General features: G+C 39.8%; 1 protein-coding gene across 4 annotated transcripts in view; it reads right to left on the bottom strand.

Moving 5' to 3' along the window:
* Nucleotides 1-4,139: 4,139 nt before the first annotated feature.
* The window catches only part of ABCC4 (ATP binding cassette subfamily C member 4 (PEL blood group)), a 284,074-nt gene continuing 276,528 nt past the window's right edge, over nucleotides 4,140-11,685 (bottom strand). For all 4 annotated transcript variants that reach the window (XM_081794994.1, XM_060636846.3, XM_078432437.2 and 1 more), the window contains one exon: nucleotides 4,140-5,951. In XM_081794994.1, coding sequence (XP_081651120.1) covers nucleotides 5,844-5,951 — 108 coding nt within the window. In that variant the 3' untranslated portion in view covers nucleotides 4,140-5,843. The remainder of the gene's footprint in view (nucleotides 5,952-11,685) is intronic.

Raw genomic sequence — 11,685 nt, 5'->3', positions numbered from 1 at the left:
GGCTCGGAGCCTGGAGCCTGTTTCCGATTCTGTGTCTCCCTCTCTCTCTGCCCCTCCCCCGTTCATTCTCTGTTTCTCTCTGTCCCAAAAATAAATAAAAAACGTTGAAAAAAAAATTTTAAATATCTTTTTAGACTAAGGAAAAAACTCTTAGCTTTGAGCAAGAATTTATTTTTAACTTTTTAGTGTTATTAAATATTCCAAATGTAGAGTAGAACCTTTTGAAAGCCTAGGAGGTCAAATTTTAAACATAAATATCATGGAATAATTTTTGCATGATATGGTAACAATTAATAAACAGGCCAATATTTATTGAGAGCTAACTACATATTCAGCATTGTTCTAAAGCAATGCTTCTCAGCTGTCTGGGATTAAGAACCAGTTTTACTAAAAAAAAAAAAAAAAAAAAAAAAAAAAATCAGTTTTACTAATTTAAATTTTCAGTCCATTGCAAACAAATACAAGATTCTACTGCTCACAGCTAGTGTATAGCTCGGGTCACACACTCCTCACCATGGAAGTTCACCAAATTGTTCTCTAGCCTGTCGGACAAGATTCCACAGATCCTGAGTTCCGATGTCACGGCGAAGTCAAATGGCTAAAGTACTTCTAGTTTTCTTGAAATTCTTGGTTGCAAACAGTTCGTGGACTGGCACTAGTCCACAGACCACACACTGTGTCACATAGTTAAGCCTTTGCAAGAGCCCTCTGAGAAATGTACCATCTCCAATTTTACCAAGGAATTGAAGCATAGCATGTTGTTTCCTGACCGTGAGATCCCACAACGAGCAGGCAGAACTCCTATCCAAACCCAGACTGCCAACGTGCAGACAAGACAGTATTTGAACCTGGAAGACTGTCTCCAGAGCTTGTGCTGGTTTCCTTTCAATTATATGTGAAGTAAGAAGTTCGTTTTAGGCCATCAGATGAGGACCTCCTCAAATATACCTTCTACATACAGTCTACAAACCTATCTTCATCCACACCTACCTTGCTCTCCTCTCTCGGTGGAAGAGGGGACCCTCTTCTTATACAAGGTCAATGAGTCCAGCCTGTTTCTTTGGATGCTCTTGGCCCAACAATCACCCCAACCCAAGCAACTATACAAGGGCAGGAAACACATCCACTTTACAGATGAAGCAGCTGAGGTTCAGAGAGGCTGAGAAACCCAAGCATGTAAGTAAGGCCACCTGGCTACAGGGTGACCATATCCCATCTTTGTCAAGGATGGTGCTAATTTACTGCCCTAGCACCTTCTGTATCGGAGAACCAAAGTGCAACATGTATCAAAAGAGACTCCAGTACTTGATTAGATTTTTGGGATTTATTTATTTATTTATTTATTTATTTATTTATTTATTTACATAGATTTCACACCTAGTGTGGAGCCCAACTCGGGGCTTGAACTCATGACCCCCGAGATCAAGACCTAAGCTGAGATCAAGAGTCAGACACTTAACTGACTGAGCCACCCAGGTGCCGCATGAGAGTTAATGTTTCTTGTTCAACAAGAAAGGAGTGAAAATTATTGGTTTTATATATATATATATATATATATATATATATATATATATATATATATATACTTTAACATTTACTTCTAAATTCCCAAATAAAATACAAAATGTAAAGAAAGACTTTGTGTGTGAATGTGGTTATCCTTTAAAATACTCAATTTGATAAGGATCAAAACACCTAATAAAACACATATTTTGTGGAAGCGAATCCACGAATTTATTGCAATTTTTGAGAAAACCTATGACTATTTTTCAGCCTGTACTTGTGGAATGATGTGGTCTTATAACTTTCTGATGGAGAATATAATTTCCTTTTATGGACACACAATCAATTTTCAATGAAAGATCTTTTGAGAATTCACTCTGTCACTAAACATGGGTTAACCATTAACATGGCTTTTAGGATTTTTGTTGTGTTAATTTGAACTTTCTTAGTTTTCCTCATTCCAAGTGAAAGATGTCTTTCCTTTTAGTCAACTGTAAGTTAAACCATTCCCTGAACTACATTAGAGGGATTTTACAATTTATTCTTGAGAAGTGGTGTCTTGAATGCCCTAAGTTTTCTAGGGTAAAGATGTATCTCGAAAACCCTCCAAAACACAATTGTGGAAAGTGACTTTACACATTCAGGTGCTAAATTTCACACACTTCAAGGCATAAGATTCTGAACATGATTAAACTTCAGAATTAGATAGGAAACAAAATACTCAGGTATCTTTAGTCAAACCCTCCGTAAAAACAAAAACCAACAAACAACAGATTTTCATCAGCTCACACAGGGACAGGGTAACCAGCTAAGTTTATCATTACCTAACCAAATTATCACAATTCTTAACAAGTCTAATTCACTGCATTGAATTGATTGAAATAGTTCCTTCATAAGTTCAGGCAGCAACCACTTATGGTGTTAGGAAACTTTCGGAAGCGATGGGTAAGCCACCTATGGCATAGACTGTGGTGATGTCTTTAAGAGTGTAGACTTATCTCCAAACTCATCAAGTTGTACACATTCAATATGTACAGTTTTTATGTCAATCATACCTCAATAAAGTGGTTTTTAAAAAAGAACCCAGAAAAATCTTACAGTTCCTTTTTTTTTATTTCCCCTGAAATTGGAGATGAAGTGAGGTTTAGCTTATTAATTAGCCACAGAAAATATAGACCCTGACCTCTCATGTACCAAGAGCTTTAAATGAGGCCATTAGCTATGGGCCACAGGACAAGGTGTCAACAGTCTCTTATCCTAAGCACTCAGCATAAGTAATTTCCCAGATGCAGGTTAGCTACTGGATTTGAATGATATTCTAAAAGAAAAACAAGGCTGAGAATTTTCCTTTTTGAATTGCAAAATGGCACATGTAACAGAAGAGTGCAAAAAATAAATGAAGAACCCAATACTGATCTAACCACCACGTGGCCAAAAAAAAAAAAAAAAAAAGAACAGAAAGAAATACCCTAGAAGCTCCCTTTTTACTTCTCCCAATTACCAACATCTTCTGCCTTCCCAAAGCAACTGTTAGGCTTTAAACAGTATAAACTATGTTGGAACTTTGTGTAAATGGAGTTATATTGTTTTGGGGCAGGCTTAAATTTCTGAGGTTCACCTGTGTCACTGATGTAATTTAATTGCTTTAGTTGGTGTGGAGTATTTTATCGCATCAGTTTATTCTCTTTTTGCTGTTGATGGGCATTATTTCCACTTTGGGGCTACTAGGAATTGTACTTCCAGGAACGTCCTCAAACACATCTCTTGGAGCACACGTGTGTGGATCACAGGGTATGCAGCTTGAGTAAATGCCATCAAAGTGTTTTCCCAAGTTTTTTCAAGATACACCTTTTTTATACACACTTTTATATGAGAGTTCCCATTGCTCCAGTGGCACCCTATCGGTAGTCTTTTAAATTTTAGCTGTGCTCATGGGTGTTTTGTGCTATGTCACTGTGGTCTTAATTTGCATTTCCCTGGTAACCAATAAGAGTAAGCACTTTTCCAATTATTGGTCACTTGGATATTCTCTTTTGCAAAGTGCCTATTTAAGTCTCTTGTCCATTTCTCTAATTGGGCTTTCTGTGTTTTTCTTAATGAGCTCTAGGAGTACTTGATGTTCTTCAGCACTGGTTTTTCAATCAGAACCATCCGTAGGCCTTGTTAAGACACAGATTACTGGTCCACAGCACCACAGTTTCTGATTCGGTAGATCTGGGATGAGACACAAGAACGTGCATTTCTGACAAGTTCCCAGGTGATGCTGATGCTGCTGGTCCAGGGAACCACACTTTGAGAACCCGTGTTCTACAGTGTTTTAATGTAGCAGCAATAAATGTTTCCTGTGAGTTCAGTGCAAAGTCACCTTCAAACAACAAAAACCTCAACAATTTAATACTTGTTCCAGCCTAGGGCATAAGCTAATACGGTCTCCCTTCCTGGGTGAGAGTACACCTAGGCTTGCCTCAAGGGCCGCCTGAAACCCACCTGTGTACTTAGAATACGTGCTACGTCTAGTTAGCTGAGAGAACCAGTTGATAATGAAGCTATTTTTCGATCTCTGGAAAACTTGTGGGCTTTCAACAGCAAGAACACGAGTCAGTAATCCCTCCAAGAACAAAACACAGATCTCTGAATGGAGATGAAAACGGTCATTTATTTCAACTGAATTTTGTTTCATTAAAAAAATTCTATGATGACACTGAAATAGAAATAAAATAGAAACGTTTTTTTTTTAAACTGTCCTTAACCTCTAAAGACCAAATAAGCATATACACATTTGCAGTGTCTCCCATTGTTTCAACAAGCCTCATAACTATCACTGTTGCCATTTCAGTGTCATGAAATACTATCCATGACTATTAACTTACTGGCTTACTGAACTAAACATTAACCATATTATTTCTAAATACAAAGAGTCAAATAGCTACTGCACTCAAATTTTGTGTAGTTTGCCTTGAGTGCTTTTTAAGGCTTGACGCTACAAACCATTTGTTTCTTTAAAGAGTCTGAAAATCTACAATATGAGAGCATAAATATGAATGTATGCAACTTGAGGGTGGTTACACCTTATTCTTGAGGTCACGAGAGTCCAACTTAAAACCACAACAGTAAAACCTCTAGCAATCTGAACTCACATACCACAGCCACCGTCAAGAAAAACTAAAGACCCGTGGTTCAAATAAAGTGCAGCAGGCCTTAGGAAGTACAGTGGTTTGCTGACTCACTCATCAGAGAGACTTAAACAAAGTGCTATTAGTGGTCCAAGGGAAAAGAACCTGGGCAGGTTCATAAAAGGGAGCCTGCTGGATACAGCCTGAGAGTACACTGCACAATCACAGCCACTGTTTGTGATGATTTTCGGTTTTTCTCACCAAGTCAGGAGAGCTCGTACACACAGTGGAGACGGGATTTCAATAAACGCTAAGCCAAAAGGCTTATAGTCAATAGTCCGTCCGTTATTAGTAAACCAGGAATTCAAATGAGACTCCTATGCTGTAGTCCAGAATTACAGCTCGTGTTTTGGTCTTTTTTGAAACGATCTCCATAATGACGGCAGTTACCATGTCAGAGTCCTGCAAATCTAGAAGATGATCGATGATCACATTTGTGTCCTTCATTATCAAATCACCTACATGGCCATGGCTCCAATTCTGAGGAAGCATTATTTTCTCTTCCTTGCCTTTCAGAACATATAATTAAATACTACCCTCCTGTATTTTAAGCATGTATCTTTTTTAGAGGGGGGTAGACTCTATCTACTATAATGTCACTTAAGATAAAGTTTATTTTTGGTTTTTCCTATTAGATTTAGCTGTACTATTTCAACCAGAGGCCTTTAGGGAGAAGTAATGGATCCTAGTTACGTTAAAAAAAAAAAAAAAAGTGGCGAGACAAAATGGCAACTTCACACAGTCTTCAAGTAAATAGAATCCCTGATGTAACTGGAAAGTTATATAGAATTTGGGCCAGTAAAAAAAAAAAAAAGAAAGAAAGAAAAAAGTCTGTGACAACTTTGTCTTAGGCCTTACAAAATGAGCTTTGGCTCTGAAGTCTCTTAAGGCACCAAACCTGGTAGACAGCTTTTAGTGGTGTCCTGCACCTGTGATTTGGATAAGAAAAAAAAAAAAAAAAAAAAAAAAATACAGCATATAAATAAAAAAATAGTAAATCATCCTGCTAGAGTTTGAAATCGTTGGGTGAAGTTGGAGGGGCACTCCAAATAAACACCTTGCACGTGTAAATATTTTTTGCTAGTGTAAAAAAAGTACAAGAGAACTGACCCAGTACAAAAACTATTAGAAAAATGCCTCTGGAATAGACTTGATGCCGTGGTGCAATCACAGTGCTGTTTCAAAAATCGTAAAGGCTGAGGGCTGTCCGTTGGAAGCGTTCAGAGCCACATGGCCATTGTGAGTAAGAGCTGGATAGTTCCTTTTGAAGTACACCTGTAAAAAAAGAACAACAACAAAAAAGGTATAAAAAGAACACGTTTAGAGGTTTTCAAGCCCTCCTCCCCAGGTCAATGCATTTCCATGTCTATTTCTTCACGTGAAGTGAATCACATCACGACTAGAGTAAAATTTTAAAAAACAGGGGACAGGTTGCCTGGGTGACTCAGTCGATTGAGCGTCCTTCTCTCGGTTTCGGCTCGGGTCACGATCTCACGGTTCCTGCGTTCGAGCCCTGTGTCAGGCTCTGTCACGCTGACAGTATGGAGCCTGCTTGGGATTCTCTCTCTCCTTCTCTCTCTGCCCTTCCCTGCTCGTGTACATGCTCTCTCTCTCAAAATAAATAGACTTAAAAAAATAATGAAAATAAAAACAATACCATAAAAAAACAAACAAACCCACAACAGTGATATATTCCTTCTGTGAAGAAAGCAGCCCTATTAATGCCCTCAGCAGGGCGGGGGCTTAATGTCAAACAACCTGTAGATCCACTTTGGTTCTGATCGTTCTGATTCGTAGATATGTTTTATCACTACATTAAATTGATAAAGCAAAATCATTTTACTGACTCAAAACCTGGAGATAAATTAAAAACAGGGTGACAAAGGCTGGGGAATATAGCGTCTGCACGAGGGTTTCTCATTTTCACACATAAAATGAGCACAATAGATTTGGATGTTAATATCAGGTTGTAATCCCTATATTTTATAAACTCTGATTGACAAGCATTGAAACGCTGGCGTATATGTATGAAATATCCCCGCGTTTAATTTGTGCGGCAGAGCAGTTATAGGGCCTATAGAAATGTGATCTGTGGATAGTGGGCCACAATAATGAAAAGAGAAGCAAAAGCTTTAACAATGACTCAACCAAGCATCTTCTCTAAAATGTAAGATGATACCAAATAATAGGACAGTTCTTTGCCAGGCCTTTGAGTTCTTGAATTCTACCAATTTCTAGCTGAACTAGAAGAGATACAGGTTTTCTGATAAATGTATAATCAGAACATAAAGGGAATGAAATGCTGTCAAGTTTCTCTGTTCCACAATCATCGGTTTTTAGTAGCTGTATCATATCTCGGTTCCTTGACAGATGCGCGTAACAAAATGAAATAATGTCAAGACTTGTGAGCTCTTATCTCAAAATGTGTTTCGGTGAAAAAGGACTTCAAATGTAATTTTTTTTTTTTTCCCAAAGAAGAATGTGAAAAGTTTTGTTTGAGTCTTTAAAACAGAAAATGTACCATCTATCTGAGGCTGACACGTGTCATGAGCTGGGTCTCTTAAGTCACACGATTCCGGATCTATTTTACAACACCTGGCTCCAAATATATGTGTGGATGCTATCAACAAAGTTATCATGGGAGAGAAGGGGCTTCACATACAAAAAGGAAAATTGCTGGGACATCTACCTTCAGATTAAGTGTACTTTCTTTTTCTCTTATTGCTTACAGACTTGCTACTCCAAAACTAACATTACATATGAAATACTGTATATTAAAATGTCACTGAAGGAGTAAAGTGAGGCCTTCTCCAAGAACGTTTGGACTTCACTGGGTGAAATCTGAAGTTATTTCCATTATAACACAAGTATTTAAAAAAAATACCTTTGGGGGGTGTTAATTAAAAAAAATTTTTTTAATTTAAAGCTATCAATATTTTGTACAGTTATAGATTTATACACTCCCAAAAAAGAGGTATCTTGTTGAAACTAAAAACAACCAGAAGAATAAAAGTACCTTTTCATTTTCTACTGCTTGGTAGTCCTCTCCAAAAAAGCCAATTCCTTTCCCTATCACCCTCTGAATGTAATTTTTTATACAGGAAAGTCATTATTGGCAATGCTTCACTGAAATGGTCTTAGCTTCGTAGTCTGAGACACCTAAAACTAAATCCTGAAAGCGAGCTTCCTGTGTATAAAATCCTTGATTTGACCCTTCTTCTCCTGTGTTGACACGGCCGGGAATACACTGCAGCTAACAGCACACGCGAGAGAGGAGCCCTCCTCTTCCCGGGTTATGAAGGGTGCGGGTTATGAAAGCAGTTGGGTGACGGGTCCCCGTGCCGTAGGCTCAGCCTAGGATGGGGAGGTCCATCTCCATCCGCTCTTCCTGGGACTCACTGTTGACCCTGGAGAAATCACTCAAGTCCTCTCCATACCGGCGGCCTCACCTGTCAGGTGAGACAGTGACTTACCTCATAGGAACTAATTACTGGCTACAAACTGCAGACTGAAGTGAAGTGGTGGGTGTGATTACGAAGCCACTCCGAGAAGTGGCTCCTCGGTCACAGAAGGTAGCAGCATCACCCGCTTAAATGATGAAAACAAAACAGCTGGGAGGCCCTTTGTGGCTGTTTTGGTTTTATCTTTACAGAACCCCTGAGTTGGAGCTGAGACACCTTTAATTCGGTGAATATGGTCACCGGGGAGGCAGAAAGACAGTTAACAGACTACGAAAGGGGGCACTTGGGTGGCTCGGTCGGTTAAGCGGCTCTTGATTTCGGCTCAGGTGGTGATCTCATGGTCTGTGGGTTCAAGCCCCACGCTGGGCTGACAGTGACACACTGACACACGCTGACAGTGTGGAGCCTGATTGGGATTCTCTCTCTCTCTCTGCCTCCCTCCCACTCAAAAGAAATAAACTTAAAAAAAAAACAAAAAAAACGCCTATGACAGTTGATATTCGCTAACTGTTGACTTTGAGCAGACACTTGGGCTCTTGGGTGTCAATTCCTCCATTTGTTATAAGGGGCAATAATGCCAGTTTAATACAGTTGTGAAGGTTAAAAGGAACAATACCATATAAGTTAAAGATCAGGGCAAGCAGACCGTATGCCCAGTGAGTACTGGGCTTCTTGTCCCTCTTCCCCTCTTTCTCTTGGGTCTGGTTCATTACAGTTGCTCTAACGGAGGCTCAAACAAGGTGTAGTAATGGACGCTGGCTTGTCAATAAAGCAACCATCACGGAATTAGATCTTACTAAAAGCAACAGAGCAATAAAAGCTGCCCATGCATGAGTGAAGGCCAGCAAGTGACCTTTCATTTACATTGGTTCAATATGGTGATTTCTGGCTCCAGACTCTTGCCAGTTCACTCTCACTAAACTGTACGGCCCTAGCTCAATTTTGGTAACTCTCAAACTCATCTTTACGGCAGGGCTAACTCTGGTTAGGTACACGTTGGCAGGTCTGTTGTTGAGGTTAAAGAGTACCGGAGAGTTAGAGAAGACCTCTGCTTTTAAGATAACAGAAATGGATTTTTCCCTCCCCTTAATCGTCTCAGAAATCACCCTAAACAGCAAGGATACCGCGAGATAAAAAAGAAGCCCATCTTTAATGAAATCAGGACTCATCTGAAATCCCAAATGGCAAGATATCCGGATGGGCTGCCATATGCAACTGGATCCAGTGGGGCTGTGGTAAGACAGAGAGGAAGTAGCTAGCGGAGATCTCAGCAATCATGGGAGAGCACAGTTGTCCAACTAACTGGCAAATTCTAAGGTGAGTCAATGAGGAATGTACAGAATCCCCATCTTTGCCTGAAGCATATACACTGATGAGGCCCTAGGAGAAGGGAGATACTGACATGCAAGTAACTGCCCATCTCAGCAGGCTAGGGAGGAGGACAGGCTAAATGAACACGCATCTTCAATTTCTCTCTCTTGCTTATACACACACACACACACACACACACTCACTCTCTCTCTCTCCCTCTGTCATAAGGAACTTCTACGTTAAGCAGACAGAATTCCCTTTAGCCTGAAATAATGCCCTAGCCACCATCATCCTATAAAAATACAGTCTAGGAAAAACTCACTTAATTCAAAGATGAGTGGTAGGAATAACAACAACAACAACAACCAACAACATTATAGTAGTAGTACAGGATCTGTAAAATACACAGTGAGGAAAAGGAACAAGATAACCACATGTCAAATAAATACTCACTGAACAAACGGAAATTGTGAAAAAAATATAATGTAATACACTCAAAGAAAATACAGAACAATCAACCTGTGGACAACAGAAATTTGAACGTTTGGAAATGTGGCACAGCAACACGAGACGATGAAGCAGGAGCTGACTGGGGCCACGACTGGAATGGAGGAGAACAGGGAAGCATCACAGAAAGGGCAGCTGTGTGAACGCAGCACAGAGTAGTTCAGCAACCACTGGAGAAACAGGATGAGACGCAGGGGACAGAATTGAGAAAGCAAGCATAATTAGAAGTTAATAAAGAATTAAAGGGGTGCCTGGGTAGCTCCGTCAGTTAAGCATCTAGACTTCAGCTCAGATCATGATCTCACAGTTCACGAGTTTGAGCCTCACGTCGGGCTCTGGCAGCTCGGAGCCTGGAGCCTGCTTCGGATTCTGTGTCTCCCTCTCTCTCTGCCCCTCCCCAGCTCGTGCTCTGTCTCTGTCTCTCTCTCTCTCTCAAAAATAAAATCATTAAAAAAATAAAATAATTAAAAAGGATCAAGGAGAAAATAGCTTTATAACATAAAGAACAAACAACATATACATGATAGATATGTGTAAAGAGGAGACTCCAATCAAAGAAAGAGAACTTCAAAGCTATAATTCCAGTAACTTCCAGAAATAAAAGACGTAAAGCTAGGGAACAAAAGGGTACATCATACCCTAGGAAAAACTAACAGCCTTCAAAATTGAGAAAGAGTCCTTTGGGCTTCAGGAAAGAAGATCAAGTTAAGTCTAACTTGACCGCTCCATATGAATAAACAATGAGAGAACCCTTAGAGCAAAGTTTATAGCATACTAAGTGAAAGAAAGTGGGACCCAAGAATTTTATAGCCAAAGCATTTAAATTTTTTTTTTTTTCAACGTTTTTTTATTTATTTGTGGGACAGAGAGAGACAGAGCATGAATGGGGGAGGGACAGAGAGAGAGGGAGACACAGAATCGGAAACAGGCTCCAGGCTCTGAGCCATCAGCCCAGAGCCTGACGCGGGGCTCGAACTCACGGACCGTGAGATCGTGACCCGGCCGAAGTCGGACGCTTAACCGACTGCGCCACCCAGGCGCCCCTATAGCCAAAGCATTTAAATTAGAGGTGCAGCAAATTATATATGTATATGTACAAATATATATATGTGTGTGTGTGTATATACACACACACACACACACACACACATACATATACATATACATATACATATACATATACATATACATATACATATACACACACACACACAGTTAAGTCAGGGGGATTCTAACTCCAACGAACCCTCCTTTAAGATGGTACAGAGCACTGTTTTCCAACCTTTTGTTTTGACTGTCACCCACAGTAGTAAGTACATTTTTTTTTTTAACGTTTATTTTGAGAGCGAGCACATGCACAAGTGAGCACGTGTGTGCACATGAACAGGAGAAGGACAGAGAGGAGACAGAGAGAATCCCAAGTAGAACCCAACACAGGGCCTGATCTCACAAACCATGAGATCAGGAGTAAGTACATTTCATACTACATTGAGACTCAGTACAGACCCAAGAAATATTTACTATCACTATGACAGTTACACTGTTCTTTTCTTTCCATTCCATTCTTTTCTCATTTTTTTACTTTTATTTTTTTATTTTAGAGAGTATGAAAGGGGGAGAGGGGGAGAGGGACAGAGGGAGAAAGAGGGATCTTAAGCAGGCTCCACACTCAGTTCAGCATGGAACCCAATGCTGGCCTTAATCTCACGGCCCTGGGATCATGATATGAG

Source organism: Panthera onca, chromosome A1, assembly GCF_046562875.1.
Source record: "Panthera onca isolate mPanOnc1 chromosome A1, mPanOnc1 haplotype 2, whole genome shotgun sequence".
Lineage (NCBI taxonomy): Eukaryota > Metazoa > Chordata > Mammalia > Carnivora > Felidae > Panthera > Panthera onca.
The sequence above is the reverse complement of the archived record's forward strand: the minus strand, read 5'-3'. Positions and strand labels throughout refer to the sequence as shown.